This window comes from Nerophis lumbriciformis, linkage group LG07 (genome assembly GCF_033978685.3).
Source record: "Nerophis lumbriciformis linkage group LG07, RoL_Nlum_v2.1, whole genome shotgun sequence".
In the NCBI taxonomy this organism is placed as follows: domain Eukaryota; kingdom Metazoa; phylum Chordata; class Actinopteri; order Syngnathiformes; family Syngnathidae; genus Nerophis; species Nerophis lumbriciformis.
The window spans coordinates 37,790,001-37,810,000 of NC_084554.2; the positions used below are offsets into that span (position 1 = coordinate 37,790,001).

Here is a 20,000-nt window from a genome sequence, read left to right on the forward strand (position 1 = left end):
AAGTGGAAACAATTCATACCAATCCTAATGCAAATACTTTTCTTTTTGCTGCCGGTTAGCGCCTTGGCGTGTTTCCCCCCGTCTTCATCCTCTCAGCTTCCTGTAAGCGTGCGACACCCGTGACTCATTTCGTCTCAGAAGAGAAGATTGTGAAAGGTGACAAGCTAATGTGTGACTTTCCCACCGTAAACACCAGAGAACGCCATGCTGCTGTGGTCTTCGACGGAGAGGAACACTCTGTTCAGAACGGCCTGGCACCTTTTGAACACATCCAGGAAGACACGCACACGCACACACACCCACACACACACGCACGTGTCACATAATACTGTACACACTGTGTAACGCACACAAGGGCAGGTGCGCTGTAAGAAATTAGCATTTGTGTTATGCTTTTTTTGCTGTACATTTTCCTGATTGGATTTTATTTCAATATGATGGTATCTTCCTTAACAGCAGATAAACAAAAGAAAAATGTGTATTCTATTTCATTTACTCTATCAATGTTATGTTATCTAATATTATTTGGGGTTATTTGTGATCATTTATTTTATTTTGCCATATTAACCATCACTTAAGTTTTTTTCACATTATTGTGTTTATTATTAAAACAATTGTGTTTATTATTAAAACACTTACATTGCCCTCATTTGGTTGAACTTTAAACTATTTTTAGTTTTTACTACTTTGCATCATTTTTATATCACTTCTTATTTATTTTAATTTAGATATTTTATTTTATCTAACTTACTTATATGATTCAATTTATTTTTAATTGATTGTATTCTGCTGACCTTTGTCACTATTATAATGTCCAAAAGTAATACATTTATAAATGAATAAATACATTTATATTTTACTAAGTTTACCTATCATTACTTATCATTTTTATTTCACTTTCTTATTTGATTTGATTTAATTTATTTCATTTTAACTACTTATGTCACTATTACAGTATGTATTACTATTGCATAGATTAATTAATGAATACTTTATTAAATTTTACTTTACATCATTTATCTTGCATCCTTTTAATATCACTTGCGCATTGATTTTAATCTTTTTTTTTCAATTAATTTTGTCACAACTGTCCTATTTATTAAGATTACAATAAATAGTTCATCATTAAAAGTATTAATGTGTATTTTACTAAATTTACTTTGCATCATTTTTATTTCACTTTGTTATTTTGCATGTTTTTTTTAATTTGACTTACGCATTTATTTAATTTATTTTAATTGATTGTACTCTAGTTACCTCTGTCACTACAATAATGTCCAAAAGTAATACATTAATAATTTAATTTAAATTTTACTAAATTTACCTTGCATCATTTTTGTTTCACTTTCTTATTTGATTTGATTTAATTCATTTCATTTTAATTATTTATGTCACTATTACAGTATGTATTACTATTGCATAGATTAATTAATGAATACTTTATTCAATTTTACTTTACATCATTTATCTTGCATCCTTTTTATATCACTTGCGTATTGATTTAAATCTTTTTTTCTATTAATTTTGTCACAACTGCCATATTAATTAATATTACCATAAATAGTTAATTAATGTATATTTTACTAAATTGACTTTGCATCATTTTTATTTCACTTTGTTATTTTGTATGTTTTTTTTAATTTCACTTACGTATTTGATTTAATTTATTTTAATTTATTGTATTCTAGTTTACTAAAGTTATGTCCAAAAGTAATACATTTATAAATTAATAAATTAATGTACATTTTACTCAATTTACCTTGCATCGTTTTTATTTCACTTTCTTATTTAATTTGATTTAATTGATTTCATTTTAATTATTTATGTCACTATTACAGTATGTATTACTTATGCATAGATTAATTAATGAATACTTAATTCAATTTTACTTTACATCAATTACCTCGCATCCTTTTTATATTACCTGCGTATTGATTTTAATAATTTTTTTTATTTTAAATTAATTTTGTCACAACTGTCATATTTAATAATATTACAATAAATAGTTAATAAATCAACGTATTAATGTATATTTTACTAAATTTACTTTGCATCATTTTTATTTCACTTGGTTATTTTGTATGTTGTTGTTGTTTTATTTCACTTACGTATTTGATTTAATTTATTTTAATTGATTGTATTCTAGTTACCTTTGTCACTATACAAATGTCCAAAAGTGATACATTTATAAATTTATAAATTAATAGAATGTGGATGGATGAAATTTATATTTTACTAAATTTACCTTGCATCATTTTTATTTCACTTTCTTCTTTGATTTGATTACATTTATTTCATTTTAACTACTTATCTCACTAATACAGTATGTATTACTATTTCATAGATTATTAATGAATAATTTATTAAATTTCACTTTACATCATTTACCTTGCATCCTTTTTTTATCACTTGCATACTGATTTTAATTTGTTTTTCAATTAATTTTGTCACAACTGTCATATTTATTAATATTACAATAAATAGTTAATCAATCAAAGTATTAATGCATATTTTACTAAATTTACTTTGCATCATTTTTATTTCACTTTGTTATTTTGTATGTTTTCTATTTATTTCACTTACGTATTTGATTTAATTGATTTTAATTGATTGTTTTCTAGTTACCTCTGTCACTACAATAATGTCCAAAAGTAATAAAATAAAATAAAATACATAAAATAACAGTAATAAATATAAATTAATAAATTAATGTATATTTTACTAAATTTACCTTGCATCATTTTTATTTCACTTTTTATTTTATTTTATTTTATTTATTTTAAATGTATTTCATTTTAATTACTTATGTCACTACCACAATATGTATTACTATTACATTGATTAATTAATGAATAATTCATACATAATTACATTTATTTTAATTGATTTTATTCTCCTTACCTTTGTCACTATTATAATGTCCAAAAGTAATACATTTATAGATTAATAGAAAATGGATGGATGGGCTTTATATTTCACTAAATTTACCTTGCATACTTTTTATATCACTTGCATATTCAATTGTAATATTTTTATTATTATTTTCAATTAATTATGTCACGACTGTAATATTTATTAATATTACATTAATTAATTAATTAATCAAAGTATTTATGTATATGTTCCTCCATTTACCTTGCATAATTTTTCTCTATTTTTTCCTTCATTTTATTTCAACCACTTTTATCACTACTAGAACATTAATTATTTATTCATGTATATATTTAATTATATTTATACTACATTTACCTTGACCTTACTACATTTATTAATTGTACTTCCTTTTATTTATGGATATAACTATTATATATATATATATATATATATATATATATATATATATATATATATATATATATATATATAATATAATATATAATATTATAATATATATTAAATATGTAATTTCATACATATATAATATAATATAATATTATAATATATATTAAACATATAATTATATATATATATATATATATGTATACATATATATATATATATATATATATATATATATATATATATATATATATATATATATATATATATATATATATATATATAAAATACAATGCAATGTTAATTATTTTTTACAACTATAGTAGAATAGTACGATTTCTTTCCAAAGTTTTGCCTAAAACAAAACTAGAGTGTTGAGTTTCTCTCTTAGTCATCGCCGCTACCATAAACAGACTTTTATTACCGCTCTTTGATCAGCTGTTTGTACTTTCCTTTCAGAAAAAAAAAAGTGTGTCAAGTCGGGGAGGAAATCCTCAGTATAAAAAGCCATGAGGCAGCGGTGTCAGCTGCACGTGTGGAAGGACTAGACGAGAACAACATGGTGAGTTTATTCTTCATCTGTGCAGTGCAGGATCTACTGTATCTGCTCATGTCGCTTCTTCTCCTGAGCCGCTGCACACAAAAGGCTGAGCGTGTGCCAAAGCATGCAACTCCACTGTATCGTCCGCGCTATTATTTTGCTGACAAACTCGCCACACGGCCGCGCTGTTTTTAAATCAAATGGCTTGAAATTTCTCATACAGCTCAACGCAGTCCACCCGAAACTTGAGGGTGTTTTGCTGAACGGCATTCAAATTTGGTACACACTTTTAGGGAGCTGACAAGCACGCGTGTCAAATCAGAGCGAGATTGGTCGTCATGCAAAACGTCTTTGCACATAATTAATCGGCATATGGTGAATTATTCATTTTTTATTTTACTTTAATCTGGCAGCTCATAGGTGATAAGATACAATATTAATGTACAAAACCCAAAACTAGTGAAGTTGGCACGTTGTGTAATTCGTAAATAAAAACAGAATACAATGATTATATTCAATTGAATAGACTGCAAAGACAAGATATTTAATGTTCGAACTGAGAAACTTCTTTTTTTTTTGCAAATAATCATTAACTTGGAATTTAATGGCAGCAACACATTGCAAAAAAGTTGGCACACAGGCATTTTTACCACTGTGTTACATGGCCTTTCCTTTTAACAACACTCAGTAAACGTTTGGGAACTGAGGAGACCAATTTTTGAAGTTTTTCAGATGGAATTCTTTCCCATTCTTGCTTGATGTACAGCTTAAGTTGTTCAACAGTCCGGGGTCTCTGTTGTGGTATTTTAGGCTTCATAATGCGCCACACTTTTTCAATGGGAGACAGGTCTGGACTACAGGCATTCCAGTCTAGTACCTGTACTCTTTTAATATGAAGCCACACGGTTGTAACACATGGCTTGGCATTGTCTTGCGGAAATAAGCAGGGGCGTCCATGATAACTTTGCTTGGATGGCAACATATGTTGCTCCAAAACCTGTATGTACCTTTCAGCATTAATGGTGCCTTCACAGATGTGTAAGTTACCCATGTCTTGGGCACTAATACGGGACGGCGTGGCGCAGTGGAAGAATGGCCGTGCGCGACCCGAGGGTCCCTGGTTCAATCCCCACCTAGTACCAACCTCGTCATGTCCGTTGTGTCCTGAGCAAGACACTTCACCCTTGCTCCTGATGGGTGCTGGTTAGCGCCTTGCATGGCAGCTCCCTCCATCAGTGTGTGAATGTGTGTGTGAATGGGTAAATGTGGAAGTAGTGTCAAAGCGCTTTGAGTACCTTGAAGGTAGAAAAGCGCTATACAAGTACAACCCATTTAATACACCCCCATACCATCACAGATGCTGGCTTTTCAACTTTGTGCCTATAACAAACCAAGTGGTTCTTTTCCTCTTTGTTCCAGAGGACACGACGTCCACAGTTTCCAAAAACAATTTGAAATGTGTACTCGTCAGACCACAGAGCACTTTTCCACTTTGCATCAGTCCATCTTAGATGAGCTCAGGTCCACCAACGCCGGCAGCGTTTCTGGGTGTTGTTGATAAATGGCTTTGGCTTTGCATAGTAGAGTTTTAACTTGCACTTACAGATGTAGCGACCAACTGTAGTTACTGACAGTGGTTTTCTGAAGTGTTCCTGGGCCTCTCAAGGTCCGTAATATCATCGCTTAGGTGCAGTGATTTCTCCAGATTCTCTGAACCTTTTGATGATATTACGGACCGTAGATGGTGAAACCCCTAAATTCCTTGAAATAGCTCGTTGAGAAATGTTGTTCTTAAACTGTTGGACAATTTGCTCACGCATTTGTTCACAAAGTGGTGGCCCTCGCTCCATCCTAGTTGGTGAATGACTGAGCATTTCATGGAAGCTGCTTTTATACCCAATCATGGCACCCACCTGTTCCCAATTAGCCTGTTCACCTGTGGGATGAGCATTCCTCAACGTTCTCAGTCTTTTTTGCCCCTTGTGCCAGCTTTTTTGAAACATGTTGCAGGCATCACATTCCAAATCAGCTAATATTTGCAAAAAATAACAAAGTTTTCCCGTTTGAACGTTAATTATCTTGTCTTTGCAGTCTATTCAATTGAACATAGGTTGAAAAGGATTTGCAAATCAATGTATTCTGTTTTTATTTACGATTTACACAACGTGCCAACTTCACTGGTTTTCGGTTTTGTACAGTATGTTGATGACACAACACTGTTCTTACTGGAAAGCGCCTCAAACAGAACTTCCAAGCATGTGTAAAAGGAAGTAACGTACACCGATCCCTTTGCGTAATGCTTCACGTTTAACAGTTCTCCTTTTTTTTTTTGGACTATTTATTTTAGAGCGGAGCGGCCGGCACTGACAGCAGCAATATGATTGGATTGAATATGCAAGCCCACATATTCATTTTGGAGAAGCAACGACAGGAGGTGACTTGATGATGTATTTCTTTGTACGCCGTGTTTTTATACTGGAAGGACTCATGCTAGCACTTTATCAACGTTTGGTAGCGCAGGTTGGAACTTCAAATGTTATTATGAGGTCCTATTATATCTTCTTGTTTCTCTCAGCTCCTGACTATCAATGAGAGGTGGGCTAAGGAGTACAGGACCATGGTGGCCCACTACCAGAACAAGGTACACGCAAGTCACATGACCTTTTTAGCCACTTCAACCGAACCCTTCACAAGCTATGGGAACATTTTATGCCATTCAGTTTTTTTATTTTCAAGCCATTTAAAAAAAAAAAATTTTTACATTTGTCCACCAGATGGCGCTCCTATTTCCCATTCAAAGCCTGCAGCAACGTTTTTCAACTTTTTACTGCTTTCTGTAAGGGTGCCTCGCTACTGAAATTAATATGAAAATTTGGAATGGTTCATAGTTTTTTTTTTTAATATATATATATATATATTTTTTAAATGTGCCTTAAGCTTTTATCAATTAAAAACGGTATAGTGTTAAAATCCTCCATAGTACAATTCATGTGTAATTTAGGTTGCAGTAATTGTACAATGACTTGTTTAAAATGGACAAAAATGTTATTTATAATATTTTTACAGCACTTTTTTAAAGAAATTGACATTTTTTGCCCTGTTGTTTTTTTGTGGCTAAAAAATAACAATGTGACTGCCAATCATCGTCTCACCACGGGGCCAAATAATACTAATACTAACATTACTACTACTACTAATAATAACATTCCTTGAAATATGTTTTGTTGAAATAATATGTGCTTATTTTAAAAAAAAAATTAAACTGGTAGGGTTATGTAAGAAAATGCTGCTTTGAGCTTGTTCAAAATATATGATTTATATTTGAGAATAATAATGTCAAATGTACTGAAATAGTAACAATAATAATAATAATATTTGTAACAATAATAACAATAATGATGATAATATTCCTTGAGTTGAAATCTGTTTTGTTGAAATGATTTGTGTTTATTTTCAATTTAAAAGATTGGTAACGTCACGTAAGAACATTTTCTTTTTAAATTGTCAAACTACAGAATTCATGTTTGAAAATAACAATTATAATAATAATAATCATGAAAATATTTTTTTGAAATGATTTGTGTTTATTTTCAATCTAAAAATGAGTAACATTATGTAAGAAACATTTTCCATTTGAATTGTCAAACTATAGAACTAATGTTTGAAAGTATAATTAATAATAATAATAATAATTATGATAATAATAATAATCATTGAAATATTTTTTTTTTAATTATTGGTGTTTATTTTCAATTTAGAAAACAAACATTTTCAATTTAAATTGGCAAACTATATAATTCATGTTTGAAATGTAAGATGTTGCTTTGAGCTTGTTTAAAATAAATAATTCATATTTGAAAATAACAATGTCAAGTGTATTGAAATAACAATAATAATAATATTGTTAACAATAATAACAATAATGATGATAATATTCCTTGAAATATGTTTTATTGAAACGATTTGTGATTATTTTCAATCTAAAAATTGGTAACGTCATGTAAGAACATTTTCTTCTTAAATTGTCAAACTACAGAATTCATGTTTGAAAATGATATTAATTGTAATAATAATAATCATTAAAATATTTCATTGAAATGATTTGTGTTTATTTTCAATCTAAAAATTAGTAAACTTATGTAAGAAACATTTTCCATTTGAATCGTCAAACTATAGAATTCCTGTTTGAAAGTATAATTAATAATAATAATAATAATAATAATATTAATAATCATTGAAATATTTTTTGAAATGCCATCCATCCATCCATTTTCTACCGCTTATTCCCTTTGGGGTCGCGGGGGGCGCTGGAGCCTATCTCAATTTAAAAAACTGAGACGTTTTCAATTTAAATTGTCAAACTGTATAATTAATGTTTGAAAATAATAATAATTATAATAATAATCATTAAAATATTAAATTTAAATGATTTGTGTTTATTTTCAATCTAAAAGTTGGTAAACTTATGTAAAAAACATTTTCCATTTGAATTGTCACTCAATAGAATTCATGTTTGAAAGTATAATTATTAATATTAATAATAATAATAATAATAATAACAATCATTGAAATATTTTTTGAAATAATTGGTGTTTATTTTCAATTAAAAAACTGAGACATTAATAATAATTATAATAATAATCATTAAAATATTAAATTTAAATGATTTGTGTTTATTTTCAATCTAAAAGTTAGTAAACTTATGTAAAAAACATTTTCCATTTGAATTGTCACTCTATAGAATTCATGTTTGAAAGTATAATTATTAATATTAATAATAATAATAATAATAATAATAATAATAATAATAATAACAATCATTGAAATATTTTTTGAAATAATTGGTGTTTGTTTTCAATTTAAAAAACTGAGACATTTTCAATTTAAACCGTCAAACTATATAATTCATGTTTGAAAGTAATAATAATAATAATAATTATAACTATAATAATGATAACAATAATCATCGAAATGTTTATTTTCAATTTAAAAAAAACTGGTAACGTTATGCCAGACAATTTAGCCTTTAAATAATTTTAAAAAAAAACAGAATAATATTTGAGCATACTCATACTATAATAATAATAATAATAATAATAATAATAATAATAATAATAATAATTATAATGATACTATGATAACAATGACAATAATATTCCTTGTATTATGTTTTATTCAAATGATTACCATGTTTTTGTCTAAAAAAATTAAATAATTAATTTATATTTAAAATATACACTTTTAAAATGAAACTTAAATATTTTATGTGATATTTTTATTGCAGTTCACTCTCAAACTGAATGTTTGCGTGTGAGTTTTTGTTGAAAAAAATGACATTATAGAGAACATAATGCTTTAAAATCAAGGTTGCTACCAAACATTGACCTAATGACGATAAGAAAAAGAAGATGAGGGGAAACTGCATTTTATGGACATTCCTTTTGTTGATATCATAATATTATGTATGACAATGTATAATATTGTCATCGCAGTTGTTGGGAAAGTTGCATGTTCACATTTTCAAAAAGATAATTATTGTCATTTGCGTTTTTTGTTGTTTTTAATAGCTTCAAAGTCTCCAAGCTTCATTACAAAACTGCAGCAACGTTGGGACAAAAACAGTAAAGGCGGTCAAAGAAACAGAAAAGAGTCAGGTAAACACCGCAGGACTTGAAATACAGTTATTTGTGAAGTTAGTCAATTAAAACGCCTTGTTTTGACTCCTTTTAGGCCTCCAACTGTGACGTACAAGCTGAGCTGCAGAAAGCTGAGAGCAGAGCTGACCAGCTCCGGGTGCAGAACTGCACTCTGGCCAGGAGAGGGCAGCACCAGCAGGAGGAGATCAACAGACTCAACAAGGTGAACACACGCGAACGACAAAGTATTTGGCAGAACTAAAGCAACATTATTAGCATTTTGACTTATGAAAAACAATTTTTAGACAGGCTTTATCATCTATTTTATACAGAACTGCACGATTGTAGCTGAGCTACAAAATGGATGGATGGATGCACTATTCAATAATATAATGTGAAAAATTTGAAAAAATGACATGTTAGTCAGCATCGGAACCGTTTATTTCTAAAAAAAAAAAAAAAAAAAAAAAAAAAACTTCCAATTTCTGTGTTTTTACCTTTTAAATCTAAAACTACTCAAAATATGTGTTGACCGATGCCAGGCAGCCTTATTTCATTGTATCCATTGTACACAGTTCCAAATCTGAATAAAAATTACTAATTTGAGTTAAAAAGAAATAAATAAATAATCATTGAAATATATTTTGAAATGATTGTTTATTTTAAATTTAGAAAAAAAACTGAGACGTTTTCAATTTAAATTGTCAAACTGTATAATTCATGTTTGAAAATAATAATTATAATAATAATTATTATGATATTAAATTTAAATGATTTGCGTTTATTTTCAATCCAAAAATTGGTAATCTTATGTAAAAAGTATTGTCAAATTATATAATTAATGTTTGAAAGTATAAAGTATTTAAAAAAGTCGACATTTCTACTTTGTTGGGTCCTGACAGGCTTTGGAGGAGCGGCTTCAGCCAGCGCGCCCCCTGGAGGACAGCAATAGATTTACACCAGAAGTATGGCAACACCAGGTTAGCATTAGCCGCCGTAGACCTTTTTAAAAGTGCGCTTTTTCGTGTCTTCATTGTCATGTTGTGTTTGTGCAGGCGGAGGTTTTTAAGGAGGACTTTTTGAAAGAGCGAAAGGACAGAGAGAAGCTCTATCACAAGTACGTGGAACTGGAGAAGAAGTGGACGAAAGCGCACGACGAGCTTTACCGCCTCAAATCACAGGTATTTTTTTTTTTGCGTAAACTAGGTATTCTCAGACTGTGGTACGCATAAAACACTGCTTATGGGCGAGGGCGGACCGACGTCACTTCCGCCCTCCAATCCCCTAGCAACGCGGTCGCCATATTGAATTTGTTGAAAACAAACCAGCTCACAGCGAACACAGCATTGACAGAAAAGGCATTTAACGAGGTTTCACGGCATTTTAAACTGTTCTAAATGGCGTATGATTATGTAAATAGTATTTCCAGTGAGGCTAGGTTAAGATACGAGTTAAAATGTTCTGTAGTTGGATTAAACAACTACCCTTACCGCCTTCCAGCAGATGCGTGGACTGGTAATCCTACACAATGGCCGGACATGGAATTTGGAAATCTTTATGTCTACCTCACAAGCGCACCAGGTCGGTTGTTAGCTTCGGTTGTTATATAACAAATAAATCACATAAAAATTGTTAAATCACCCAAGGTATGTTGATAAATGATAATAAGGATGACACGGTGGCTACCAGTATCTGTATATTTATTATATCTGTAGAGAGCTCATTCAAATTCAGTTCAGTATTATGATTTATTATTTGCTGAATTACTGGAAATAGCCTTTATACCGTATGTTATTGTTGTGCAACAACAACAACTTCAGCTGTCGAACGTTATTCAGTAAAAATTCAACGGGTTCAACATTAGCATGGACGGTATAGCCAAGTTGTGGTTAAGAAGGTGGATTTTTGTTCCTTATATTTAGCAGAAACGAAGTGATCCGAACACACGACCCGGGATTTTGGGGGACTCCAGTGAGAACCGTCCTCGTTTTCCCGGTGTAAAGCTGCGAGCCATTTGTCTCGTCTCTGTGGGCTTTTAGCACGCTTTGGCAGAACAAAATACGACCTTTGTTTTCCCTGTTTCCAGTTGTGGTTTGCACAACCAAAAACAACACAGTTTTTTTGGCATTTTGGAGGCAGAATGACGGGTTTAATCAGCGCAGGTCGACAGGTTAAAGAGTAATGGCGACGGTTTGTTTTCAACGCCAGTCAGGTTGCTATGGCTCGAAGAACCCGTATGTAGCTCAGTTGCCCGGATGTCGGCCCTGCCTCATACATGAAATGTAAAAAAAACTATTTTTTTTCCTCAAATGTTGTTGAACATACCTCATACATTAACTTGGTACGTGTTTCAAGCTAAACTGTACCTTAGTTGTTGCCAGTGATCCGTCAGACGAAGACTGAATGGAAGAAAACCGTCGCATTGTTTTTAAAAGTGGCACAAACGAGTAGCGCCTCAATGGACACAAGGGGGCGACATTGCCCAACATAAAGTATGTCACCGGAAAGATGAATTCAGTCAAAGCAGGGGTCTTCAGCTAACTTTTAGATACGAAAAACAATACAATGCCATGTACTGATAACAACTACAGTAGTTTTTATGAAGTAAAAAAATGTACCGCATTTACCTTGGAGATGGGACTTCGATGGTATCTCCTTCCAGATGCTTCTCCGTCAAACACACCATCAGCAGCCTCTCCGTATTTTCATGGATTAATGTCCGCCGTTTGGATATGTTTTAACATTCTTGGCTGGCGTTAGACTCATTCTGCTTCAGTATGGTGCAGACTAGCAGGGTATCCGCGGAGTCTTAGAAAGCCTTGAATGTCTAAAATTCTCCTAAAATCTCATAAAAGGTCTTAAATACAATTTTGAAAGGTCTTAAAAATCTTTTGAGGCTATTTTTATTTAAAACATGCATAAACTTCAGTCTCGATTTTTGAGGACGCTAAAACGTAACCTCTGATTTTACTTTGTCGTTGTATTTTGTGTCCGTATGCATGTGAAATGGTCTTAAATTATTTTCAAGATAATCTTAAAATGTCTTAAATTTGACATGTTGAAACCTGCAGAGACCCTGGATAGGCTCCAACTGCTTTGCCAAGTTAGCTGGCCACACGCTGTATCATGTTTTTAATGATTTCTTTCCTTAATTCAATAATTATCAACTATTTTTTCTCAGCACTGTCCTTCACACTCGTTTTCTTCCTTCCTGGGACGGTATAGCTCGGTTGGTAGAGTGGCCGTGCCAGCAACTTGAGGGTTCCTGGTTCGATCCCCGCTTCCGCCATCCTAGTCACTGCCGTTGTGTCCTTGGGCAAGACACTTTACCCACCTGCTCCCAGTGCCACCCACACTGGTTTAAATGTAACTTAGACATTGGGTTTCACTATGTAAAGCGCTTTGAGTCACTGGAGAAAAGCGCTATATAAATATAATTCCCTTCCTCTTCCCTTGCAACTTAAAGCATAACAATTAGCCGAGAGAAAGCTCTTATCTCAAAACACTACATGTCGGGGGCGCTCTTAAGTTAAGGTAATACCGCTAATAGCCAGCGAGCAACTTGCGCATGGATATGTTATTATTAGTCATGTTTTTATTTACTTCTGCGGACCCCCAATTCAAGACCTCTGGTTTAGAGTAGAAGTCGGTTGTCCAAGCTACAAATCAATCCAATTGTTAGCATTTGTATTATAATTTTTATTTATGATTTATGTAGTCCGTTTGCTTTTTATAGGCCACTTGGACCCGCCTCCTACGGCCCGTCGTGGACTGTACCTGCAAGCAGGCCGAGCAGCGCCAAGCCCGAACGCAAAAGCGACAACACCCGTGAGAGAAGACGCCATGTTGTAAATAATCAACTCTCCCGAGTGAGAGAATTTCGGGATCTCTGGCGCCCTCTAGTGTCCCTTCTCGAACTGCACTTTTTTTTACTTTTAAAATGTCACGTTTACAGCACTTTCACTTCCTGATTGTAAACACTTTTATGACTCTTAAACAGTCCAAGACGACGTCTGCGAAGGCTTTCGTGGACTTTATTGGCAAAGTCAGAGCAGCAATGTGTTCATTTCATCAGATGATTGTCAATTAAAGTGAGCGCCTTGTACAAAAACAACAAAAAAAAAGTGTGCCTTTTCTGTGAGACACCATAAATAGTCCTGGTGATAGTTGAAAAATAGAATAATTTACAAAGGTGTCCTAGCAAGCTGCTGCCAAATGTGATGTTATGAAAAGCCCTGATCCCCGATAAATACGTTAAATACATTCCACGGGGCTCCGTTCTCGCATCGAGCAGGAATACATCCGTTTGTCAATAAAAGGCGGGGTTTGTGTGCTCGATGACGCAACGGCGGCAGTGGCGCCTGACGAAGCGCAGCGCCTCTGGCGCCACCTCGCACTCCTGCACGTTGAGCAGCTGCAGCTCGCAGCAGTTCGCCGCCAGCGCCTGGAGCCCCCGCCCCGTCACGCTCTCGCACGCCCTCAGGCTGACCCGCCGCAGCCCGCCGCAGTACATGGCGAGCTGCTCCAGGCCGCCGTCCGACACCAGCGGGCACTTGCCCACGTCCAGAGACTTGAGCTTGGGGCAGCTGCGGGCCAGGTGGCCCAGGCCGTGGTCCGTCAGCCCCTCGCAGCCCCGCGCGTTCAGGTAGCGCAGCTTGGGGCAGTAGCGGGCCACGTAGCGCATGCCCACGTCGGTGATGCGCGCGCAGTGGGCCACGCTCAGGTAGCGCAGGCAGCCCTCCAGGCGGGCCACCTCACGTAGACCGAAGTCGCCCACCAGGCGGCAGTCGCTGAGGCTGAGCTCCCGTATGGACGGGCAGTGGAGGGCCAGGTGGCGCAGGGCCTCGTCGCTCAGGCGGGTGCAGCGGCGCAGGTACAGGTGCGTCAGGCGGGGGCAGTGCGTGGCAATAGTCCGCAAGCCCTCGTCCTCCAGGCAGAAGCAGTCGGTCATGTCCAGGAAGTGGATGGAGATCTGCTGGCCGTGAAGCGGAGACAGCTGCAGCGACGCCTCCTGGGTCAAACTGATGCACGTCACCTTGGAGCAGCCTGCAGGGGGCGCAAAGCGGTCTTTACTGTACATCTGCGCTGCCATGGAAGCGGGTGTGATGTACCCAGACTTGCCAACCCTCCCGATTTTCCCAGGAGACTCCCAAATTTCAGTGCCCCTCCCGAAAATCTCCCGGGGCAACCTTTCTCCCGATTTCTCCCGAATATCGGGGGCATGCCTTAAAGGCACTGCCTTTGGTGTCCTCTACAACCTGTCGGCACGTCCGGTTTTCCTCCATACAAACAGCGTGCCGGCTCAGTTACATAATATATGCGGCTTTAACATACACATAAGTGAATGCAAGGCATACTTGATCAACAGCCATACAGGTCACACTGATTGTGGCCGTATAAAGAACTTTAACACTGTTACAAATATGCGCCACACTGTACCCACACCAAACAAGAATGACAAACACATTTCGGGAGAACATCCGCACCGTAACACAACATAAACACAACAGAATAAGTACCCAGAACCCTTTGCAGCACTAACTCTTCCGGGACGCTACAATATACACCCCCGCTACCACCAAACCTGTCGGCACGTCCGCTTTTCCTCCATACAAACAGCGTGCCGGCTCAGTTACATAATATATGCGGCTTTAACATACACATAAGTGAATGCAAGGCATACTTGATTAACAGCCATACAGGTCACACTGATTGTGGCTGTATAAACAACTTTAACACTGTTACAAATATGCGCCACACTGTGAACCCACACCAAACAAGAATGACAAACACATTTCGGGAGAACATCCGCACCGTAACACAACATAAACACAACAGAATAAGTACCCAGAACCCCTTGCAGCACTAACTCTTCCGGGCTACAATATACATCCCCGCTACCACCAAACCTGTCGTCCCGTCCGCTTTTCCTCCATACAAACAGCGTGCCGGCTCAGTTACATAATATATGCGGCTTTATCATACACACAAGTGAATGCAACGCATACTTGATCAACAGCCATACAGGTCACACTGAGGGTGGCCTTATAAACAACTTTAACACTGTTACAAATATGCGCCACATTGTGAACCCACACCAAACAAGAATGACAAACACATTTCGGGAGAACATCCGCACCGTAACACAACATAAACACAACAGAACAAATACCCAGAACCCCTTGCAGCACTAACTCTTCCGAGACGCTACAATATACACCCCCGGTCCCACCAAACCCCGCCCCCCCAACCCTGCCTACCTCAACGCCCCCCCTCTCCATCTCCCAAATTCGGAGGTCTCAAGGTTGGCAAGTATGGATGTACCTGAGAGGTTGAGATGCTCCAGGTTGGGGCAGCGCGACACCACCTCAAACACGGCTTCGTTAGAGATGTTGTAGCAGCCGGCCACCTCCAGGCGGCGCAGCTCGGGGCAGCACTGCGCCAAAACGTGCAGCCCGCGGTCGGTGAACCTCTTGCACCCGCTGACGATCACCGTCTCCAAGGTGAGGCACACGTTGGGCGTGTCCTGGCACAGGCGGTGGGTGAGGACCCGGACGGCGCGGTCGGCGTGCAGCAGCTCCCCTGTCAGACGCACGGCGCCCCACAGCCGCGGGTCCCACGCCAGGTTGTACCAGCGGCGGCACACGCGGGCGCAGCGGCACAGCTGGTTGGTGGCCAGGTGGGAGAAGATCTGCAGGAGGGCGTGGTCGGGGAGGAGGTCCACCGCGGCGTGGCTTTTGGAGGGGCGGGAACGGGTGTGGCCGCCGGGCTGGGGGTGGACCACGGCGACGGTCTCGGCGGCGCCGGAGGAGGACGACGTGGAGTTGGTGTCATGGCCGTTGCTGGAGAGGGCAGGCGAGGAGAGCGAGGAGGACTTGAGACCTGGACTAGGGGTGCTCAGAGTCCTGGTGCTGGAGTCTAAACCTGAACGAAGAGAACCAAGACAACTTTAGTCATTTCAATCCGTGGACAAATCAGTGATATCATTTACATCGACATCTGAATCGCGCGCCCAGGCCGTCCGTCAGCCGGTTGTACGCCGCGTGTCAGCGTCCGCCTGACTAATGGACGCCATGCTGTCGCTAATGTGGATTTGTGAGGAGGGAGTGTCAGCGGGACAGCGACATGGTCTCCAGATGTGGATTCCAGACTTCAGCCTTCCAGACTTTGTGATGACATTCGCAGACTCGCGCTCTCGCAGGAACCGAGTGGCTCCTTTCACTGTAAAAGCCTTAAAAGTCGCGTCCAAAATCAGCATTCGATGGCATGTCGAGCATCTTTTCGATTCATTTTGCATTTCCTGTCGGCCTTTACGATATTTCTTGGCCATCCACAAGGTTTTTCTCAGAGCGTTTCATGAATGAACCAAACCTTCGGCTATAGAAGTACTCTCTAAATCAGGGGTAGGGAACCTACGGCTCTCGAGCCAGATGTGGCTCTTTTGATGACTGCATCTGGCTCTCAGGTAAATCTTAGCTGACATTGCTTAACCCGATAAGTAATGAATATTTCCGCTGGGAATCACAGTGTTAAAAATAACATTCAAAATATAAAATCTTCTCATGCATTTTAATCCACCCATCCGTTTTCTACCGCATCTGTTCAAGAAGTGGCATTAATGGTAAGAAGTATTTTATTTATTATTGGCTAGCTTCAGAATAACAATGTTATAAAAAAAAGAATAAGAGACTTATTATACTCTAAAATTGTTGGTCTTACTTAAAAATGCAAGCATTTAGTTGTGTTCAGTGTTAAAAAATATTATATGGCTCTCACGGAAATACATTTTAAAAATATTTGGCTTTCATGGCTCTCTCACTTAAAAAGGTTCCCGACCCCTGCTCTAAATGATGACAAGGGTGTCCAAGGTGCGGCACGGCTGCCATTTGCATCATTTGAGTGTGACAAAAGGCACATTTACGTTTAATAAAAACTGCAAAAAAATAATGGATAACGTTAAAATTAGCCGTAAAATATTTTTTTTATTAAGCAAAGTGTGCTGCACCTTAATTTCCATCCATCCATTAATTTGCATAATTAGTCAATATAGTTTAAACTCTGCATTTGTTTCTAAAATTAGACTTTATGGTGAAATATTCAGATTTATTATATTATTTATTAATGTGTTTTATTTTATAAAAAATGTTTTGTTAAACCTGCGTTTCTTTTACTAAGGTAGTAATGTCACTGATAAACGTCTGTATATTGTTAGTGATACTCTTGTGTTTTAATATATTTAATATTCGTATCTAAAAATACAAAAAAGCTTTGCTAATGTGCTTGTGTGTTTTGACTACGATTATAATAAATATTTCATGCATGCAATTCTTTCTATAAGTCAGAAACAAGGACATTTCGGCCATGCTTTTAATTTGAAGCTTACTTTTTACTGAACAGGAAGTCAGTGTGTGCATGTTTCATTGTTGTGTGATAACGACGAATTTACAAGCATCCAATACGATACCGATATTGGAGCCATGAGTATTAGCCAATATTGATTTTGATCCGATATCAACCTGAATTATTAATATTGTAAATTCTAGACTATATCCATCCATCCATCCATCTTCTTCCGCTTATCCGAGGTCGGGTCGCGGGGGCAGCAGCCTAAGTAGGGAAGCCCAGACTTCCCTCTCCCCAGCCACTTCGTCCAGCTCTTCCTGTGGGACCCCGAGGCGTTCCCAGGCCAGCCGGGAGACATAGTCTTCCCAACGTGTCCTGGGTCTTCCCCGCGGCCTCCTACCGGTCGGATGTGCCCTAAACACCTCCCTAGGGAGGCGTTCGGGTGGCATCCTGACCAGATGCCCGAACCACCTCATCTGGCTCCTCTCGATGTGGAGGAGCAGCGGCTTTACTTTGAGCTCCTCCCGGATGGCAGAGCTTCTCACCCTATCTCTAAGGGAGAGCCCCGCCACCCGGCGGAGGAAACTCATTTCGGCCGCTTGTACCCGTGATCTTGTCCTTTCGATCATAACCCAAAGCTCATGACCATAGGTGAGGATGGGAACGTAGATCGACCGGTAAATTGAGAGCTTTGCCTTCCGGCTCAGCTCCTTCTTCACCACAACGGATCGATACAGCGTCCGCATTACTGAAGACGCCGCACCGATCCGCCTGTCGATCTCACGATGCACTCTTCCCTCACTCGTGAACAAGATTCCGAGGTACTTGAACTCCTCCACTTGGGGCAAGATCTCCTCCCCAACCCGGAGATGGCACTCCACCCTTTTCCGGGCGAGAACCATGGACTCGGACTTGGAGGTGCTGATTCTCATCCCAGTCGCTTCACACTCAGCTGCGAACCGATCCAGTGAGAGCTGAAGATCCTGGACAGATGAAGCCATCAGGACCACATCATCTGCAAAAAGCAGAGACCTAATCCTGCAGCCACCAAACAAGATCCCCTCAACGCCATGACTGCGCCTAGGAATTCTGTCCATAAAAGTTATGAACAGAATCGGTGACAAAGGGCAGCCTTGGCGGAGTCCAACCCTCACTGGAAACGTGTCCGACTTACTACCGGCAATGCGGACCAAGCTCTGGCACTGATCATACAGGGAGCGGACTGCCACAATCAGACAGTCCGATACCCCGTACTCTCTGAGCACTCCCCACAGGACTTCCCGAGGGACACGGTCTAGACTATAGTCGTTGTTTTTTTCTACACTTTGAACCTTGTGGCTTATAATGCGGCGTGGCTAATTTATGGATTTTTTTTTCACTGACGGCCATAAAGCAAATAGTTTTCATTAAACACATGCACATACACTTAAATGGTGTGGTTTTGTTTGTGCTATGGCTTTGAACCAGAATTAGAAGTGATTTTCCGTCTTCTAATTGTCCATAGCGTTTCTACTAGTATAGATTCTTCATTCATCACTCCAAACAACGTTTGTAAGTTTTACAATATACCTAAAACTATTCTTACCTACTAAATCGTCTCATATGTGATGTCTGTATGTTTGCATGCATATTTGTACATGCTATCGTAATGTAATCCAGCTAGCGTGGTTAGCGTTTAAATCAAATTAAACTTTGTTTACATAGCACTTTTCATACACAAGCAAGTGGCAAAAACAAAGTGCTGTACAAAAAAAGCAGATAGAAGAAAACATACATGCACTATTGACAAAAACAAAACAAAACATGTCATGGCACTGAGAATTTGAGGAAAAACGCCACCATTGAGGCGTCCACACTGGAGAATAACTCAAATTAACGGCATCTTAAAATAGTATAAAACATATCATGAAAACATAAAAAACAGAATACATTAATAAGTTCATAAAAACGCAACATTGAGAGAATAATAGTAGTAATATTAATAATTAAGATAGAAAACAACACAATAAAATAATACAAAAATATAAGTTATGCTAACACGTTTGTCTATGTTAGTATTATTAACTTAAAATTGCATTATTTTTCTATTGTTTCGTAAACTCACCAAACCGTCACCGTGGAGTGAGTGGGTCGTTTAGCTGATTAGACAGCTAGCTTTGGCAGCGAGTGGGTCCATGACGATGACTTCTGTTTTGTTTGAT

General features: G+C 37.3%; 2 protein-coding genes across 3 annotated transcripts in view; one reads left to right on the forward strand and one right to left on the reverse strand.

Annotated features, from left to right (window-relative positions):
• Positions 1 to 3,727: 3,727 nt before the first annotated feature.
• Positions 3,728 to 13,592, forward strand: LOC133609549 (TNFAIP3-interacting protein 1-like). Its single transcript, XM_061965217.2, has 8 exons — positions 3,728 to 3,841; positions 6,168 to 6,254; positions 6,396 to 6,461; positions 9,388 to 9,474; positions 9,551 to 9,679; positions 10,359 to 10,436; positions 10,512 to 10,637; positions 13,193 to 13,592. The coding sequence occupies exons 1-8, from the start codon at positions 3,839 to 3,841 to the stop codon at positions 13,286 to 13,288; spliced, it is 672 nt and encodes a 223-aa protein (XP_061821201.1). The 5' UTR covers positions 3,728 to 3,838; the 3' UTR covers positions 13,289 to 13,592.
• LOC133609547 (F-box/LRR-repeat protein 7-like) overlaps positions 13,472 to 20,000 on the reverse strand; it is a 75,822-nt gene continuing 69,293 nt past the window's right edge. For both annotated transcript variants that reach the window (XM_061965214.1, XM_061965216.1), the window contains 2 exons: positions 15,781 to 16,380; positions 13,472 to 14,502 (listed from right to left, as the gene is read on the reverse strand). In XM_061965214.1, coding sequence (XP_061821198.1) covers positions 13,766 to 14,502; positions 15,781 to 16,380 — 1,337 coding nt within the window. In that variant the 3' untranslated portion in view covers positions 13,472 to 13,765. The remainder of the gene's footprint in view (positions 14,503 to 15,780; positions 16,381 to 20,000) is intronic.